Source organism: Colias philodice, chromosome 9, assembly GCF_061535455.1.
Source record: "Colias philodice isolate Cphi_HAF_F1 chromosome 9, ilColPhil1 Martin Lab GWU primary, whole genome shotgun sequence".
NCBI classification, from domain to species: Eukaryota; Metazoa; Arthropoda; class Insecta; order Lepidoptera; family Pieridae; genus Colias; species Colias philodice.
This window is the reverse complement of record NC_143094.1, coordinates 7,623,505-7,644,280: the sequence shown is the minus strand read 5'-3', so window position 1 is coordinate 7,644,280 and position 20,776 is coordinate 7,623,505. Positions and strand designations below refer to the sequence as shown.

At 38.2% G+C, this 20,776-nt stretch overlaps 1 protein-coding gene across 5 annotated transcripts in view; it reads right to left on the bottom strand.

Annotated features, from left to right (window-relative positions):
- Positions 1-2,628: 2,628 nt before the first annotated feature.
- Eip75B (Ecdysone-induced protein 75B) overlaps positions 2,629-20,776 on the bottom strand; it is a 90,722-nt gene continuing 72,574 nt past the window's right edge. For 3 of the 5 annotated variants that reach the window (XM_089698597.1, XM_089698598.1, XM_089698600.1), the window contains exons 2-5: positions 13,788-13,876; positions 7,972-8,116; positions 4,605-4,840; positions 2,629-4,494 (exon numbers count right to left, since the gene is read on the bottom strand). In XM_089698597.1, coding sequence (XP_089554723.1) covers positions 2,965-4,494; positions 4,605-4,840; positions 7,972-8,116; positions 13,788-13,876 — 2,000 coding nt within the window. In that variant the 3' untranslated portion in view covers positions 2,629-2,964. Of the gene's footprint in view, positions 4,495-4,604; positions 4,841-5,934; positions 6,534-7,971; positions 8,117-13,787; positions 13,877-17,807; positions 18,169-20,776 lie in introns of those variants that run through there. The other 2 variants (XM_089698599.1, XM_089698602.1) reach the window with 2 other exon arrangements.

Here is a 20,776-nt window from a genome sequence, read left to right as displayed (position 1 = left end):
CGGAAAGAAAAAAAATTCGAGGACGAGGAAAATTGTAGATCATTAAATTATCTATAAAAAACTTCAAATAATTCTTAGGAACCACCATTTCTACGAAAAATCTATTTTTAATTTATTGATCTCTATCATTTTAATTTTGACCGCCTCCTCGGTACAGTGGTTGATGCGTGAGCGTAGAGCCGAGGGGTCCTGGGTTCGATTCCCGGTGGAGACGAAAAAAAAAAATTTCTCGGTCTGGCAGGACACAGAAGGCTGATCACCTACTTGTCCCTAAAGAAAAATCGATCAGTGAAACAGATGTATGAATAATGCATCTGCCCCCTACCCCACCGGGGACACGGGACTTCACTTTTTTTATCATTTTAATATTATTTTTAATTGTATTTTGAACAATTTTGTTAAATTGCGACTGGATGAAAATTTTGTTCGTGGTCGCCGTCGTCGTTGGTAGGATGAACAAATCCTTAGCAAAACATGCTCATGACACGCTTATGACAATTAGTATCGATAGCGGATTCTATTCCTTTACGTTTTGACGTTTGTCTCAGCGCTCTGAATCATAAGTGGTTTAGGTCTGTCACATTTACTCTGGCGCTTATGATTAATAAAAAACGTCGTATCTTGATTAAACTAAATTAAGCTAATTTGTTTAATTCTCCTAGTTCCAGCCTAACCGATACTAGAATAATTTTAGTTTGCCTAATTTAACTTACTGTAGAAGTTGTAGTAGAATTATTGTATCTAAAGTAGTAACAAACAAGAATTAAGTTACTCAAGTGATAAAATATACTCTATTAGCATTGTGTTCCGGCTTCTCTAGTTATTCTGCGTTTAAAAAAAGGGGTATAATAAAACGAGCGACTGAAAATAAACTAAGCGACTGATGATGAGATACTGATTTAAAACTTGAGCAGTATGAATTTGAGTAAGCGACAAATAAACTAAACAAGCGACGAATATTGGTTGATAATAAAATACAGATTGAGCGTACTAAAGATGGGTTGTGACTTTATTATAAGAATTCTAACTGTGTAGTAACATTGTACTATTTGAGCGACAAAATTACTAGTTGAGCGAATAGATTACTAAGTGAGCGCCTAAATTACTAGATGACCGGCTAAAAATACTATATAATATTATAGTTATTTATTTGATAGAATTTGATATATGTAGTTATTTGATAAAAAAATCAAAAACAAATTGAACTGATAGTACCTACTCTATCCATTATAGTATTTTTCAAAGTTATTTTTCTATTCGAAATACCTCGATTAAGATAAAATGCTGCTCAGTAAGTATATATATATATAATAAAATAAATCATATGCCAAATAATGAAAAAAATACAGGACGTAATGTTGTCAAATATTAGGTAGTTCAAATATTATGAAGCTGCTCATTTTGTATTTTATGTAACTCATAAGTTGCTGATCTATTAATTTTTCATCGATTGCAGTCAGTCGCTCACTTAGTAATTCTGTTACCCCAATTAACTAATTATTTTTGTTAACTAAAACTTTAATTTACAGTAACTCGTTTAAATACTACCCTTAAAAAAATACCGTCTGTAACGGTTTAGATGTAGAATAATGTTATGTTTGTAAAAGTGATGAAATCGGTAATACCATATTTCTCCTAATAATAATTTTTCCTTTAAATCTCCGAAGGCCAGACAAACTGGCAGATGTTTAAACAGAACAATAGCTGTAGAGGCCTTGAGATGAGGTCAATCTTGAGACGCTGGATTTCATATCCAGACATGTTTGTATATTTCATTTAGAATATTCTAATTAGGTTATTAGGCTAGCGCTTTGCTTATATTTGAATCTCATACAATACAGACTACAACAGACAATATTGACGTGAATAATGATTATGTATCAAGATCAATTCTTTGTTCACTTTGTTCAATACATATTGTCACTAACTATGTTCTGGTTCTTTTCTACCTTGAATCAATGTTGTAAAAATCGGTTCAGTAATGTTTGTGTCGCTGCTATAATTATAAATTTTAATCTCATTTCATTGATGTCCTATGAGGAAACTATTTTGTGCGGAAGTAGGAACAATCGAGCGATGGAGTCGTGAGGAAGGGTCACCGTCGCGTAGGCACGGCGGAAGCAGGCTAGGTCGGCCATCGACCGCAATCGTTACAATCGCATCAGTTTACTTAGTAGTCTGGGAAACCTTCAGCATTGCCTTGCTTTATCTATTAGTATCAGTGACGTTTAGTTAGTCTTTTCCTGGTTTGAAAAAAGATGTATTGTTGTGAAATATTTTTAGTTTTTCTAGGTATTTGTAAATATTTTATGAAATCTAATATTTTTCTCTATTCTATATGATTCTATTATTCAAATGATATAAATTTGTATAGGTATTATGTTATATGTAACTAAGATTTCATCTGTTTCTATAGAAAATTATGTGTGACTCTTTTAATCTTTGTTATTTAATTTAAGGTAATTGCTAATTAATTGTATATTATATCTGTTACATTTCACTTTTACATTTTCTTAGTTACATTTTCTTTGTAGGTATGGTTATCAGACACCATTCTGCTTGATAGTGCAGAGCAACAAATAAATAAATGAATGTTGTATTTTGTTGAGGGGTAAATAAAAAAATGAATAAATTTTACAATTTCTTTTATTTTAATTCGACAACCTGTCATTATTTATATTAACAAACAAATGACTGAGCACGCTCACATACATACGATACACACACAAACACACTGCGACCGGCGCTGCAATGCATTATAAATTAAACTTATATAGTCTTAAATTATTATTCAGTCTATTGCGCTCTCCTCGTCCTGCACCGGCCACGCAACCACGCGTCTTAAACGAATTATCACATATAATATATTAACCGATTTGCGAACGATCATTAACTACATAGTTTGTTTTAATTCAAAGTAGGTCGGGGTGGGGTAGCGGAGACTCGCGGCTCCGCGGGCCGGCCTCACGCCTCCAACATGCGCGGCATGTACGAGCGCGGCGGCGACGGCGACTTCTTGGAGAGGTTGAGCGGCGCGTCCGCCACGTCCACCTGCAGCTCCAGCACGGGCTCCGGCGCCGGCGACGCGCCGCGGTAGCACGCCAGCAGCGCGCCCGAGCGCAGCGGGCACTCGCCCGCCGCCGCCGCCTCGCCGCGCCGCATGTACTGCTGGATGATGTCCGTGCGCTTCAGCTGCTCGGGCGTCATGCGCGGCCCTTCCATCAGGCTCTTGGCCAGCACGGAGTGCGTCGAGGAAAGCGAGACGCGCACGGGCCTCGGCGAGTGCGCCGGGTGAGCCGGGCTCGCGGGGTGCGGGTGCTGCGGCGGCTGCGGCGACGGCGTCAGAGGCACGCTGCGGGCCTCCGCTTCGCCGGTGTCGCGGCGCATGGCGCGGAATTTCTTGTGTGGCTTGTATGCCTCGTTCATCAAAGAGGAGGTGTCGTACAGCGGAGGAGCTTCCAACACGCGCTTCAGTACTGGCATGTCATCGAGACGCGTATCGTTGGGCACGGGCGGCCGTCTGTCCTCTGAGTGTTCCTCGAGCGAAGAGCGTGGGCTCGAGCAGCCGGAGCCTGGTCCGACGATTCTCTCGTGTTTTTCATTACCTGACTCAATACCCGAGTCGGTCGGGGAGTCTAGTTTTCTATAACGAGGTTGTGGTCGCACTGGCGTAACGGTGAGCCCATTGTGTGCTAGATGAGCGACGCCAAGAGCTTCTTCATCGACAGAGCCCCGAGAATCTAGCCGTCTGCGTCCCGCTAGTGTGGCAGCGAGCAGAGGTGTACCACAGTCACCGACGGCTTCACCAGATTCACTGCTCGACACTGATCCGATTGGGCTTCGTGCGGATTCATCGACGACAGAGTCAGCCCAAGAGCAACCTTCCTCCTCACCCCACATTTGCTGCCTGAGTAATTCTTTATGCTCAGTTCTAAATACAACGAGCTTTTCTGTGTGCAAAGTGCTCAGAGTACGCAAATCTGGTAATGTATCCATTAGTTCTCTTAAAAATCCAGGCCTGTCTGGTCTGTTTTGTGTAATGACGGTCTGAAGACAAGCTTTGAGTCTGGCGTGCATACGCTCCACCAATTCAATATTGCGAAGTCCCGGCCGATCAGGTGTGATTAAAACTATAGCGCAGAACAGGCCGATTTCGGCATCCGTTAAGTTCATAGAGTTCATACGTTCCGCGAATTTAAAAGTAGAGTCCACTAGGAAACGCGCATTAGCACCGCTCTGAATAGAGTCCCGTTTCATTAATTGTCCATTGAGGCATATTATACTATTGAGCGGAGCATCAAACATACAAATGAGTCGCACAAACAGGGCGTCAAAAAGACCACTTTTAAGCAACGTGAACTTGTCATCTTGAGTGAGTAACTGGAAGCCGGGAATGAGACCGGCAAAGTCAATCACGCCACGGATCACGTGCGCAAATCGCTGAGAGAATTCCTTCTCAGACTGCAACTCTGGCGCAGGGTTTAGAGGGCAAGCCTGTAACAAAAGAGAACAATGATAAGTAAAAGTATTCATAATCATATAAAATAAAAATAAATAAAGATTTTCAATAAATATTGTTTATGGTATTTTCAAAGAATGCTTACCAAAGTTGGTTGGGAATAGGTGGGACAATCACGGGCTCTCGCACGCATGGCGGCCACGCGGTCGCGAGTGAATTCACAAGTGTCGAGATGAGCTCGCACCACTCGCGCTAGTAATCTGGGTGCATCATCTAGTTCAGCAGCGGCTGCTTGTTCTTGAGCCCGTGATGAGGAAGATTGTTGCATTGCAGCTAAAATACGCGCCTTCTCTCTCTTCGGAACGCGTCCGAATCGCACAGCTGTAACAAAAGAGAAAAAATATAAATATAAAACTAATTACATACCTACATTAAATAAATCGAGCGACGAATTTAACACAAAAAATATTGAGCAAGGTCGTGGTCTTTACATAGAACGCAGTGCAGCTGTCGTTAAATACGTGCAAATACACAAACGACCATATCGAGAGCCATGTGTGCGAGCAGCTGACGAAAGAGGGTAGAAGTTCATCGGCCGGCGGAAAGGTCGACCGACCCTTGCGTCTGGCGTTTTAAAAATGCAGGCTCGGTTGAGCGCATTTCGATTCAGTGAACTAGTTCGTAATGACAAAGCGCGATCTGCGAGGTCACGTTAAAAAGTGTTACAACTTTCTCGCGGCGGACGTGTCGCGGATCGAAAGGTAGTATGCGACGGAGACGACCGTGCCGCTTATGGCGTTCATGCGCCAGCGCTGGTGAAAGTGTTTGCGCGTTCAGCACACGATTGAAAACGAAAGCGGAGAGCGCCCTCTCGCCATTTCTCCCGACTTTCCCTGCACATGTAGGCCGCGACAGATGCGATGTCTAGAGTGGGTCGCCGATAATGCGTGGTCGTTTGGTTTTTTGTTTACAAATTCATACAATATTTGTTTCAGAAATTAAAAAAAAGTTAATAACTAAGAGAAGAAAATTTTATAATAAAAACCGTCGCGTCTTTAGTTGTATAAAAGATAGTGGAGAGCATGATGAGTTTCAATGTAGAAATGTAATAAAATAACAATCAGAATTTATAAAGAAAAAATAATGTTATTAATTATAAGAATTAATTAAAAGAAAAATAATGTTATATAACTAAATTGAAAACTAAACATACCTAAATATAAATATTGTTTTATTAATTCATGAAAACATGTCTGCTCCTATGTAATTAATATAAGAAAACCGATAAAATTATTAACTTTTTAGTTTTTAGTATATTATTATTTTTGTTTAGGTTATTATTCAGTTCCTTGGCAAATACTAATAATATATAATACCTATATGGTACCTGTTATTAAATTATTTCAATATAAAATTGAATTAATGAAACATGATTATTATTGATAAATTAAAAATTAATTCATCATAATACATACGAGCATTGTGATATTTGACGACTCCATTCAGGATGCCTTTAAGTATTGGCAAATCTTCACCCATGTCCGATACCATTACAATATACACTAACACTAATAAATTCACAGCCAACAGGCACTGATAACTAAAATTGGTAACTACGTTATTGTTTATTAAAAACAAGTGTCACATATCACACGTCAACTAATGTTATGCACGAAAAATAATCCTTGTGGTAATCCAAAGTGTGGTAATTTATTCGCACACCGCGATGTAGTTAGCGGGTTGCGACGATCGAAGCACTGTGAGCGAGCCTCGAGTTCTCGTGGCGAACTGCGTAGCGACGCACTGACATAGCGATAGCAATGAGGGCTGACGACCGATGCGCGGGCCGGACTCCCTCGCACTGCGCCGCGGCGCGCGCCTCGCCAACCTTGAACTTGAGGAGGGAGGGCGCTCGGTGGGGGGAGGAGGGCCGGGGGGGCGCCGTCAATAAACTCCGCGCAGGCCCCTGCTCTCTGCCGCGATCTCTCCCCGCAACCCCGCTCTAATTCGCGCGATTAACTAATTGTCTCATTAATTCCTCATTTTTTTAGAAATTTAAACGGGCTCTGTTATCCTTGATTTTTACTTTCGAGTATACCACGAGAATTTATAATTTATGTGATAATCATATACATATATCACTATGAAATCTTTTTATATCGTATTTGTATGCAATATTTCAAGAATTTTTAATGAGTTGTAGATTTACTTTGAAATTTAAATGGACATAATTCATGAATTTTCTGAAGATAAAATTGTTTAATTTTAAGTAATAAAAAAAGAAATCTAATATAACATAATAGAATGTAAATTTTGTTTTTATTTTGTTTGTATAGGAATTTACACTTAAATGTCTACACAAATTGGTAAAAAATTAAATAATAATTAACATTTATCGTAAAACTAAACTCTACTTTGGCACGAGAGCTACGAGTGTGTAGATTGTAGACTCTACAACGTAAATCAGCTGACAACTTACAGCGCCATCTAGTGACGAGTAGTTGAACTAACTCAAAGCTTATTTGTGGTGAATGGAAGTGTTGCTTGAATGAATGAATTGAATTGATTTTTTTTTCTTAGTTTATTATAAACGGATACATGTAAAATGGAACATGACATGCATGCCTTTTAAATTTGTATACCTGATTAAACCATCTATTTTGGTATATGTGCCCAACATACGATAAATGAAAGTTACATGACCATGAACGTATATATATCATACATTAATTGCATGAGATAATTTAGTTTATGATTAAACAATTAATCGGGGGCGATGAACCTCGTTACGAAAGTGAAAACACAAATTTCACTCTCGCTTACGAAACACCTTTCTCTGCTTTCACCGCGCACGACACGAAGAGGGGAGCCTACGTACGAGTAGAGCGAATGTCGCAACAAGCTGAGCGGAGCAAAGCGCTGAGCAACTACGGCCGACGACCCGCTTAGCGTGCGCTCACCCGCGCTTGCATAACCGACCTCCCACACCACGCGTCCTCCAGCCCTCCCGCCCCGCGCGCTCCGAAATAGGATCTGATCGTGAAGCAACACGCGCCGCGCGATCACCACTAGGCACAAATCGCGTGTCCTACTTGGCGCGTTCGGATGACAGAATATCTATTAAATGCACGAGATTGCGCGAGCGACCTTCCAATGCTGATTGCGTACTAATTTAGATGCGGTATACGCGCGCACGACTCAACGTAATATCAATTGGGAAAATATTATTATGTTATGTCAACTGCAATGCATTCTTTATTTTTTTACAGCATATAGGATTTTATATTTTTATTTTTGAAGTTACTTTTACTTTTTATTTATTTAATTATTTTTAAAACATATTTTTTTATATTTATAACAATTTTACACTGTGTGAAATACATTAAAATTAACAAATTTTAACTAATTTATTACACGAAATTTACTATTTTTGAGAACTTCACTATTTATTTCACACAGTTTAACAATTGTTACAAATTTTTTGTAAAATATAAAAAAATTATAAAACTCACCATCTCTGCTCATTCCCACGGCGATGCATTTTTTCAATCGACAGTACTGACACCGATTCCTGTTTATCCTCAGGATGGAACACTGTTGGTTTTTGGTGCACGGTCTGTACTGGATCTTCTGTTGTATGGACCGTCGGAAAAAGCCCTGAGGATCACAGCGGCAATTAGAATCACGTTCAGGATCAGAACTCTCGTCACTGGAGCAGCCCGAGTCGCTGGACTCGCGGCGCGCCTCCAACATGCTCACTAACACCGAATGCCGCTCGCGCAGCTCAGTGCAAGCCATCCCAGACACCATTCACAATAGCAATCACTCGCCACTGACACTACTGACTATCGAGCTTAGCGCGCAGAGCACCGACGCGACTGGTGGCTGACGACGGACTGTGCGGGCGCTGCGGCAGGCGGCGCACAGTTACCCGCGACCTACTTGCCGGCCGCCGACCCAACCGAGAAAGTGAGAGTGCTCGGTCCCCGCGCGCCTCACCGCGTGCGCTCCTAACGGTCCTCGTCGCTCTAGAATGCGCCGCTGCCGCTGCACCGGTGCGCCGGATATAGGCCGGGCGCATCCCGGCGGGCGTCGTACGGCCGTTCACCCCGGGTCGTCGACCGCTCGATTGCACAACAGCCCTGCCCGCGCTCCCCGCGCCGCTCCCGACCTGTCCGCGCCCTAGCTCCCGGCCGACGACCGGCTCTACCCGGTGACGTCGAGTATGCGTCACGGCCTACCTCAATGCGCGCGCGCTACTACTAGGGGTGCATTAACTGAATTTTAAATTCTATATCAAATGTATAAGTCCGACGCGCTGATGCTCTATAGCTATACTTAGTATAATGGGTACACTACATAACCGCGGTTCATTGTGCTTATTATGTAAGACGTAAGATCTACTGAGCCCCTAATGGATTTTATTATAATCGCATAGTCATCGGTATGATTAAAGGAGTTATACTATAACACAGTTTTAGTTTCATAAACAACCTATTTTATGTTTACGTTATTCAATAAATCTTATTGAGTCACCTTTTGTCTATTACGTACAATACTCCTAATAAAATTTGCAAGGGAGGGCATAAAATCGGTGCGGGGCGAGAGGAGACAAACTCTGTGGCCCAATTTCGCGTTGCCATCGATCCATTGTGCGCTGTGCGAGTGGCCCATAATTGGTCGCAGCGCGGGCAGTGACCGACCCAGCGAGGTCGACGAACCTCTGCCGCGAAAACAAAACCATACCCGCTCACCCCGCACCCCGAACCCCGCACCTCATATAAGCGTATATCATAGCCTAGCCTACTAGGTTTATGTCATATCAAAAATGCAGGTAGCTATTCATGACAAGTACCTTCTCAGTTACTAATAGACTGTATACTGTATGTATTTACATTTAATACTTAAATGTTACCCATTAATGTACATTATTGTATTATGATTTATGATAGAATTAAAGCAAGGAATACTGTTTTGGAAATGTCTTTGTTATAAATTCTGCTATGAATGACTTATTTTGTTTTATACATATCTTATATATAAAATTCTCGTGTCACAATGTTAGTCTGCATACTCCTCCGAAACGGGTGGACCGATTCTCATGAAATTTTCTGTGCATATCGGGTAAGTCTGAGAATCGGCCAACATCTATTTTTCATATGTACCACGGGCGAAGCCGGGGCGGACCGCTAGTATATATATATATATGAATAAACGAAGATTGTAGAAATAGTAAAAATTATTTTGAAAACTAAAATAAAAAAGTGTCGAACAAAGGAATATGGAAACAAATTAATATTAATAAATTAATAATATAATTGTTATGCATAATTGTAACTCCCCACATTGAAAATTGGTTCACGGGAAAATAGTGTTATTATGTCAATGACCGTAGTTAATTGATAAGCACGCTGACTTCAATTTAATTCTAAGAATAAGAAATACTTAAGCGTAATATAAATTGTTTGTATTTTCCAAATATGGGATTATTTAACACCTATTTTTATTAATATTATTTTTTATTTAAAATATGTAGGATTAAAATATTTAAATCCTTTCACCATTGTAAACTAATTGATTTATTTTACTTCGGTGCTAACTACTAAATTATTATTCATACGCATTGACAAAAACAGTTCAAAGTGTCCAAAGTAAATAAAAACAAAAAGTATTTATCCATGAAGGTTTAAAATAAATTTCCCGTACGATATTGTACAATCCCCATGAGTCATTAAAATAATTTACAAGAACGGCAAATAAAGTGTACCGCAGGGTTTCGACCTGTGGTTTCGACAGTGCAATGTAGGTTACCAATTCACCTTCTAGAATTTTCGACATAACTCCGTTGCTTAGCCGTAAACGTTATTAAGTGAACCGACTTTTTTAATTTTTGTCATTAACGTTACATTGACATACTTAAACTGATTATTATTAAGTGTGTTTGTTATTGTTACACGTAAGTAACTATTATCGAAGTTAATAATTAATTTCGCCATTTAAGTTCAATTTTTTTATGGCACCGAATAACACTAATAACGTCCTAAATTATATTTATATAATAAGTCTATAATACGTTTTTAATTTATAACAATTACAAGTTTCTTGTACATTGCAGGTGTTTAATAATAAGAGATTTTAAAAAGATACAGAAAGATAATTGCAAAACCTACGACTCAAATCTTAGAACGCAACCCAGGTCCACGGTTCTCAGTGTACGTAAAAACCAAGTATCTACAATCTCCATATGATATTAGCTAAGTTTATTAGCGTTGTCACAGAAAGGTAGCGCTAATGCGTCGGCTAACGGTGCCGAGGACAATGACTGCTAACACTGGCTCAGTCAAAATGCTGACGCATCGGTTCTGTGGAAGCGACCCCACGGTATCAATAGTCATCTACGTGCTTGCCGGTCTGATGTTTACTTGATAACGCTTACTTTGGCAGCTGACTCAAGTAGCACTTGTGAATCATATCCCGTATCGAACTATGAATTGATATTGTATTTTATGATATTGCGATTATGTGTTGCACATCGTAATAAAGTATAAAGTCAAATTTTTAATATTAAGACTTAAGTTGCAATTGTAAATTATGTACCTTCTACTAGTGCTTTGTTTTTTTAAGCATAAACTACTGATAAAAGTAAAATTTATATTATTTGATTTCTATAAAAATGTGGGATAATAAATATTATATGTAGAAGACTACTTTAGGTATCAAAAATAAATGCCAAAATAGGGGATGATAAGTGAATCGTAATAATAACATGTTCAGTAATTGCGGACCGAATAACTAAATAATTAATAATTATAAATTTGGGAACGCTAAAAATTTATAAACTTGATGGATAAAATGAACAAACCATGGGAAATAATATATTGAGAACTAAAAGTAATTTTTTAAACTATAGTTCAGTCAAAAGTTAAACTCTAAAAATTAAAGCAGTAAATGTAAACAACACTATATGGTTTACAAAAATACCTTTCTAATAGATAAATTGTGCAACGCCGCAGTTCGAGCTGCTCTCAATAAATAAACAGCGGGATCAACGAACTTTAAAGCTGACAGTTCAAAAATAATGTAGGTTATGATCATGTTGCGTACATACATTCGTTGACCGTAAAAGTTGTTACGGCAAGGAGGCTGTAAGTCGGAGGCGTGCGGCGCTAACGATCAGGTCATCGACCGTATGCCCTGCACCACGGATCGGTGCCGAAAAAATAAGCGACCCACAACGCGCTGAAATATGTCGGCCAACGAACGAACAAAGAAACAATGAGCCTGCGTATTGATGCAGTAATATCCTAACACGTGTATACTGTACACTAATGTTTTCAGTGGCATTCATTAGCGTATAAAACAATTGCATTTTATAAATAAGTTGGTACTCGGCAGAATGCTATTTATAGTAGTGAGTCAGAGAGATCATACGATGCCAAATATTAAAAGGTAATAGGTTAAAAAGAGGAGCATCTATAATACTATGACGCGCGTACACTTTTTTATTTGTTCTTGTTAATTTATAATTATTTAAATTATTTCATTCGATCATTGAAAGCAAAACAAATTTTTAAATTTATTGAAATTACTTTTATATTTTCTTTGTGAGCAGCTTATTTATAAAACATTAGTAATGAAATAAAATTAAAAAGTGAATGGATATATTAATTAATAAAATTATAATATTGTGAATAATGTAAAGGCAATAAACTCGGGTTCGTTGACATAAGTGCGTACAACATACGACCCGCGCGTGGCGTTCAGCAGCAGTCATTCATTAAAAGATGTTTGAATATACTGTTGTATACAGCGCCACCTAGCAGTGAGTAGACAAACTATAGTTTCTATATCGTACGTACAGGTGGCGCGCATGTCGCGCCTCTAAAAAATGTTACGACATTGATCACCGTCAAACGGATTCGTTTTGTTTAGAAATTGTATAACTATGATAATTTATACATTTGAAGATTTATAAAAATATGTTTTTGTTATTTTTTCTATAAAAATATTGTTTCTATAAACAGTGAACTTTGCTCTTTGATATTGGAGTTGGAGTAAATAGAAAGTGAAAATAGCATAATAAACTATATAATTAGCAGGGGGTAAAATATAACATACCAAACCTATGTAACATGATGTAATGTTTCTAAACATCTATCTTTGCATCTCCGTTAACCGTTATATGAAAACAACGTAATCAATTTCTTTTGTTTCCTTTTACCTAAATTAGCATGATTAAATAACTGATGAAATAAACGTGTTGACAATTTACCTAAGCACCTACCTATATTGACTTACGTTTATGTCTGCGGTTACCGACCGAGCGTGCGTGCGACCTTCCTTTGTCATTATTTTATTTTATTGGAACCACGACGACTTGTTTTTAGTTTTACCCTTTTTATTAAACCAGGACCAGACATATTTGGTCTGGTCATTTTGTTTATGTGTTAGATGTGTTTCATCAAAAAGTGTAAAGTTCATTTTAAGCACCAATTATACTAATAAAAAATCTAACAAAGTTTTGTTAAAAATATGAATTTTATTTATCAAAACAAGGCTATCAAAATCCCTACGTATTCAGTGAGTTGTCATTTGTTTTTTGTGTAACCTTTGTATCGCATTTGACCTCAACCTTTGCTTTTATAAAGTAAGAAATAAATAAGATGTTCCCGTGTGATTGTTCTGGGGCAATTGAAATAAAAATATGAGAATAGAATTTGGGGCGCAGGGACCTGATCGCTTATATTCGAGGCCAACAGGTGCCGATCGTCCTAAAAAATGTTTCTCTAGCTTTTACACTCGTTGCCCTTATTGTGTTGTATTCCATTGGATGTTGGAGACTTTAAAATGTTATTTGCCGAAGGTTAAGTTACATACAACATGTATTGAATATACGAAATTTAAATACGATTTACATCAAAAATACCATGGCCAGGCTTTGTTCAGTCGACTACAGTGATTGTCTTCCGCGTGTTGCGGCCTTGTTTACATTCTAGGACATTGAGACGGCTTCCTTTCGTCATTTATAAAAGTAAATAACTACAACTAACAATTAACATTATAGAGCGACGCGAACTTTACATTTCATGTTATTAACTAAATCAATATGTACCTATTATAAGAAATACAGTAGCGCCAGTAGAGTGAAAGTCGATTGTGCTTGTACGATATTATTAAATATTATAATCTAGGTATACATTTCACATAATTAACATTTCATTCTCACATCCATCTCTCATTTACAAAAATTCGTAATATCGGTGTTAATGAGCATGTGACGATTGTCCCAAGTTATCTTACATACAAATAAAATATTGTTTATATTTACCTTGCAGCCTTCACAGGAATGCACTCCATAATGGAAACCGCTAGCTTTATCACCACACACACGGCACAACACTGTTGTACCGTCAAATTCTGAAACAAAATAAACAAGACTTAGAAAACATCCAACAACTAGTTTCGACGAGGAAAATATTTCATAAAATAAGTACCTTAAAATTTTTAGATAAATTACATTATAAACATTTGCCCTTAAACAAAAGGTTGCTTTTAATAAGGTGACCTTGTATAACATTCATCTGATATTTATTTTACTAATTTGCAGATAGTTTGCCAAACACGTTATTTGGCACTCACGACCTTTATTGATACCAAAATAGTGTAACAACAACTAAAAAGAGAAAATGACAATCATAATAAAAAATGTACAACATAAATACATAATATGATTTATGTTTGGCTCCCGATGTAAGTAGACGTACTTAAACAGAAACATAAAGTAAAAGTCGCGTGACTTCAAGACTCTCGAGTCTATTAAAATAAAAATATTGCTTTGTGTCTGTCCTATTTAGATGAAACTGAAAAAAATATGAGTGTGATTGCTTTTCTAATTTTAACTCGTACCTGTTGCGTAAATGCAATTCTAACTGGTGTAACTTGTAAGCGCGTGACGTAACCACATTATGTTGCATGCGTTGGTGACACTGAATAGTTATTTTAGAAAGCGTAAAATCTCTCTACTGCATTTGAGCGAAGTCGTTGACCCTTTAAGTGCGAGTTACATTCACGACTAACTCGTAATACTCCGAGCAATAGCTCGATCAATAGATCTATTTATTTAATCTCGGTAACGAATAAACATATATTAGGAATAACTATGTGTAATAACAATTAGTGGAGACTCAATGAAATAATAAATGACAAAATCGATTTCGTTAGTAGGTCAGTGATAGATAAGAAACCGGTGACAACAGGTGTGACGTCAGATGTTGAATTAGAGGTAGAGGGCGCGCAGCCTCGATCAGGAAACAGGTTCGTGCGTCGAGCGCCCCCAACCGCTCTCACTTTTCCCTTCGTGATGTTTGTTTATTTGTTAAGGGAGCCGGCTTAGGCTTTTGGAAGAAACTTTCTATTTCTGTTCAACATTTGCCTCGGGTCGACGCTCCGAGCGCTCGCTTTCTATGGTGATACTTTCTTTTTTGTGTTGACGCTTCGCTCGTAATCTATACGAATAGTTTATCTCATCTCGCGTATGCGCGGTAACATTATGAAAGTGAGTATAAAGTATTACAATAGAGCTAACCGCGAAAGCGATACGAGGCGTAATCGGTGCAGTTGCAAGAGAATAATTATTGTAAGAGTAACTTCTAGCGTGCGCCGTGCAGTCATTTCACCTCGTATGATGCAACGCTAGCGTTTTTCTGATTGGCTCGTGTGAGAGTCACTCGCTCGTTACGTCAATTAAAGAGGCGAGGAAAGTGCACGAGAAAGTCTCGCGACCACGTAACTCGAACAGCTGCAGTCGAGCGTACTAAGCCCGCGTAAGAGGCGCGTAAGGGCGCTTGTGCACTACAAGGAATTTTACTGTCCGGCATTCCGATTTTTTACGGTCCGGTGTGGCATGAAAAAACCGATGAATTGCTTGTGCACCTGTCCGTCTTTACTCGGATCAGTGCGGTACAGTTCAAGGAAGTTTGGCGGTATAATGCTATCATAAATGATTGTTTTTGCATTTTACAAGAAACGAGTAAAAAATATAGAAGGTGAAATATTATATTATTTCGTTATAATAAAAAGTAAAGTTCCGTAAGAGATTTAAAATGCGTGTTTCACTTATTTATTTTAATCGGTGACGAGGAGCTAAAGCTATTCCCACTTGAACTTTAACTTACCAACACTTACTTAGATAATAATTATAGGTCAATGCTTGGTCAATGTATATAAAATAACAATACCGACTTCTCAAATCTCATTGCCAACTAAAAGAAAGTAAAACAAGAGCTTGCTTTCAATTGGCATATGCAGTAAAAACAGTAAAATCCAAGCAAGTGGGCATTCGAAAACAATTATACCTACAGCGACTCGTAGACACAAAAAACCATCCGGAATAGGGAAAAGTAAAATGTCGGACAGTAAAATTACGTATAGTGCACAAGCTAGTATATAGATTAATGGCGTGCCATACCGGACCGTAAAAAATCGGAATGCCGGACCGTAAAATTCCTTGTAGTGGACAAACGCCCTAAGAAGCTAAAGATCTGTGTCAGGGTATTGTTTATTTGTAAATAATATTAACATTACGCGCACAGGTTACAGCGCTTACAATTATGTTATGTATGTGTTACGGCTAAAGGTAGGTGAGAACATAAACTTAAGATTAGCCGGCTAAACTTAGGTTTATTTTCGACGAGGTGTTAATGTTAGTTTGTTCTATCTTTAGCCGGCTAAACTTAAGTGTAACCGCAGGCCCGTGGCTAAAAATGTCAGGGTGGGTAGATTTGGTTACTATAATACATGTAAGGAACAGGGCGAGTGTTTTCTGGCACTTCGCCGGCTGCTGCCGCAGCACGCTCGCTGCGCTCGCTCGGCTCGTGCGGGTCTTAAGAGTTCTAACCTAACCTAACCTAGCCACCAGCTTTCTGCCCTGAGTCGGGGTGGGTAGATTTGGTTACTATAATACATGTAAGGAACAGGGCGAGTGTTTTCTGGCACTGTGCGGGCCCCTCAAGCCCTCCACCGGCCCGGCGCTAACCAAATCTACCCACCCCGACATTTTTAGCCACGGGCCTGCGGTTACACTTAAGTTTAGCCGGCTAAAGATAGAACAAACTAACATTAACACCTCGTCGAAAATAAACCTAAGTTTAGCCGGCTAATCTTAAGTTTATGTTCTCACCTACCTTTAGCCGTGACATATGCAATGGCACGGTGTATATACCAAGATGATGAGACATGTAGCATGTTATCTCAAAGCTAACCAAGTGCATTCTAAACGAGCTTGAACAAGCTTCTCTTGAAAGTAAAAGTGGTACAGCGAGACGGAAGCTGTTAGAACATTGAACCTAGTGGCGTGACTATTTCTTTTTATATTATACTTATCACACACTCATTAATAATTTTATACAAATATACCTATTACGTAAATCGCAATAATAGCCATTAATAAAATATGTCACGGTTTCAGATGGAAATATGTAGTTCCCAGATGTATCGGTCTGTTCTTTTGTTGTTACATTCAAGCAATTACATTTGTACTTAATGGATTAACTGCGATAAGATCATTAGGAGTTGTAAGGCGAATGTATAGGAATGATTCCCCGCAGTTACAATTTATATTGAACCCTATCGATTGGAAGAGGGTTAAAGAATATTATTCTCTGAAGTGTAGATTTTGCACAATGTTCGTGTTAATTGTTTATGTTCAGCCCTTTCATGCAATTTTAAAATATAATCCATCAACATTTCGTTCTGCAATCGGATCATAATGCTAAACGCACATTACAAATACATTTTTTACCCCTTTATGGGAAAGGTAAAGAAATCATTAATCAATTATTTTACATCATAATCTGTCTTATTTTGTGAGACAGCTGTATATTATATTTAACTTAAATCATTTCTTAATCAAAATAGCAACTACCTATAAGAAGTAAAATTGAATTTATAACTGCTAAAATTTGCGAATTATGCATAGGAAAATATGCCTAATAACAATTATATTTTAGTGACAAAATAATGTTTGGGGACAAATAATTAATTTAATAAATTTAGAAATTACTGTTTGCATTGCTACCTATATGCACAAAATTTATGAAATAATCCGTAAAATTTTTAATGTAGAGAAGAAGTGTTGGAAAAAATCAGCTGGATTATTAATTTAAAAACTAAAAAAAATATATATCACATTTTATCAAATGAAAAATGTTTTCAAATATAAGTATAAGATCCCATTAAACATATATTTTTATTGGAATGATGAAATTATATTTATTTTTATTTTTATTTATAATTCATCAATACAGTGTATAATTTTTTTTGTGAAATGTAAACAGTCCGGAGTCCATACCTATATGAAGTTCTGGTTCTCGTTCCTTATGCACCGGACTCATCATAATGTTATTGTCAACTGGCGTTGGCGTATCGTAACGCCCGTAACTGCTATCCGGAGACATCACAGAGTCATTAAAGATAATAACTAAACAATAATAATTGTCCTCCTACACACAACACTACACCGAAGTCACATCTGAGCTGTGCAGCTCTTCGACACAAACGTCCTGTGCACTCTGAGACTGGATATAGGACAGGAGTGCATGGGCCGAGGCGCGCGGCCGGCACGTCGCGAAGGATGAAGGTCGCTCGTCCCGCAAAACTGCCGCTGCACGCGCCGCGTGCGTTTCACTCGAGCTCGATCGACGAACTGAGCTCGGGCCGTGCGTACTTTTGATCGTAACCATACAAGTCTCCCCTTAAGAGTGAAAGTCTGCAAAATGATCGCGGCTCCGTGCGATACAATCGGTTCGGCGCTGGATAGAGCGCGGCCAAACGAATATAGGCTCTATCGGACGGCGAAGCCTGTCGGTCTGCGTTTCGAAGTGAGACTCGGTGCGCTTCAAACTCCGGTCTTCGAGGTCATTGCCGCGTCGCGAACGGACCAATGGGGAGCTCGCGCAGACGTGCGCGTCGAGCCATTGGAGGATCGGCAGCCCCGCGTCCCGCGTCCTCGCCGCGCGGCGAGTTCGAAGACCCGAACCTTGCGGGCGCACCGCGGCCAAGGTCGCGTGAGAGCGGTGCGGACTGAGAGCTCGCCGGAACGTTCGAGTGGGACGAAGCCGCGGCCGGTTGCGTCACACTACTAAAATATTTTTGGTGATGGAACGCGAGTGAACTTGAACACGAAAACGAGCTAATGGATGGCAAGCGCTGTAGGTCGCCGCGTGACGGACTGACCCGCTGCCGCATCGGCCGGTTTGCCCAATTCTTTCGTAGGCACCCACTTCCCTTAATAACTCATTACTAAACTGTGTCTTACAAATAACATCCCTCCAGAGTACAGCTACAAAATAATGTGAACCTGTTTATAAATAAAAACAATGATAAGCTTCTTTTAGTTTAATTTGAAAAATGCTATTAATACAATATCAATTACAATGATCATCTAGTCTTTTAAATTAAATAAACAAAAATGTTTTACTTAATTAAATAATAATCATTCGAAATTTAAACAAAACAAGAAAAGAAAAATGGCGCATTGATAACATATTTTATTTCGCACATAAAGGTCTGAAGAACGCATCGTAGGTATAGGCTTATTGATAAACAAGTTTCTATAACCGATATGTATATGATTCAGTTTTATATAACACTTTGTATAGTTACGCATCAACCGAATTTAAATCGTATTTCAGAACAAATAAAGCTCTTATCAGTTCATAGAGGAAAGTTATTTATATGAGATAAAGACGAGCGGCGGTGGGCGGCGGGGAGGTGAATGACCTGTAAATTTTGGCGCAGGCCGGTCAAGGCCACCGCCCGCGCAGGCGCTTTGCAAAACCCTGAAGTTACAGAGTTTGCTTGCTGCTTTCATAAAAACTTCTCACATTTTGAATGATAATTATATTTACTAATTTCTTCGTTTAATCTTTTTGTAGAGCTACAATTTAATTCAAAAAATTAAACTTCTATTCTGATATTTTGAGTGATATATATACTATGTACATAGTATATAGTTCTTAATTATTATATAACTCTGAACGTAACGTAGCGTAGAAATAGTAAGGTACTTATGGCAATGTGCTATTCAATAATTAAAGTTGCAACAACTTGTCAAGGAATGAAACATTCATTTTATTAATTTTTTTGCTCTTATTGAGATGAATTTCCCTTAAATTTTAAAGGAAACACATTCTTATAAGGTTTCGCCAATATCCTCAAAGTAAATGCAATATGTATCAAAAAACGCAAAATAAAAACCATATCGCAAAAAATGTACCTATTGGGTAATCGTTTGACATTTAAAGGAATATTTCTGGGTTATTACTAGTTTGTTTAGTTTTTTCTATACTTTTTACAATTTTAAATATACATGTGGAATTTATTTTACATATATTTAGAATTAAATTTTCTAGAATCTCTACTTCGTGTTTGTTAGATGAATTGAACTGAAATGTAGAGTTACCATAATATATTAAAAGTTAAATTGATATAATTATAATTTTATTATGCCCACTCGCCATAAATAAAAACAATATGAAATTGTAGCAATACCATATGCGTGTTTGTATTAAAAAATTGCGTACAGTGAAATCCCATTTTTTTTATTTCCTTCCGACATCCTTCTAACTTTTTAGTATGGGGTCGTCAGTATCAAATTATATGGTATTTCAAATGGGTAGTTTAAAAAGGCAAAATACATTCTATATCGACTGAGAAAGGTGGTTTATTCTGTTTTGCCAGGTCATAATACATTGAGTGTTGCAAAAATTGGTGTCGTCCCTCGGTAGCCACATGTATATTGTATGCCTCGCTTTTAGCCAGTTGTGTTGTGACCATAGAGCCCAATTTAGATTGATCTTAGAGAATTTGCCTTACTTTTTATAATAACCGGGTTTTATATTGTTTGCAATTTATGATCGGTTTTTCTACTTCCGGATTTTTTTATATGATAGTGAGAGTATTGCGAGTTTGCTTTTGCCAAAGAATTATCCCTTTCAGTTGTTTAAACAAAGGGCTCTTTGTTTTTTACCGCCCGTAATAACTTTCACTTACCTTATGGTATTATTATTAATAATGACGGATGAAATCTCTTCCACCTTACAAATAATTAGAAAAATGTAAGAATAAATAATACTGTTGCAAACAATTATTGAAAATGTAAAAAGTCTGGACTGTTATTGTGCCCCAATAACCGACAATATACAATGCGCATGACAGAGATTATTATGTTGTTCGAAATTGTGAACGGTCGTTAACAGTCGCCCTTTAAAAAGTCAAATGTAACAATTGCAGGGCCAGACGACCTTCTCGCGACTGCGG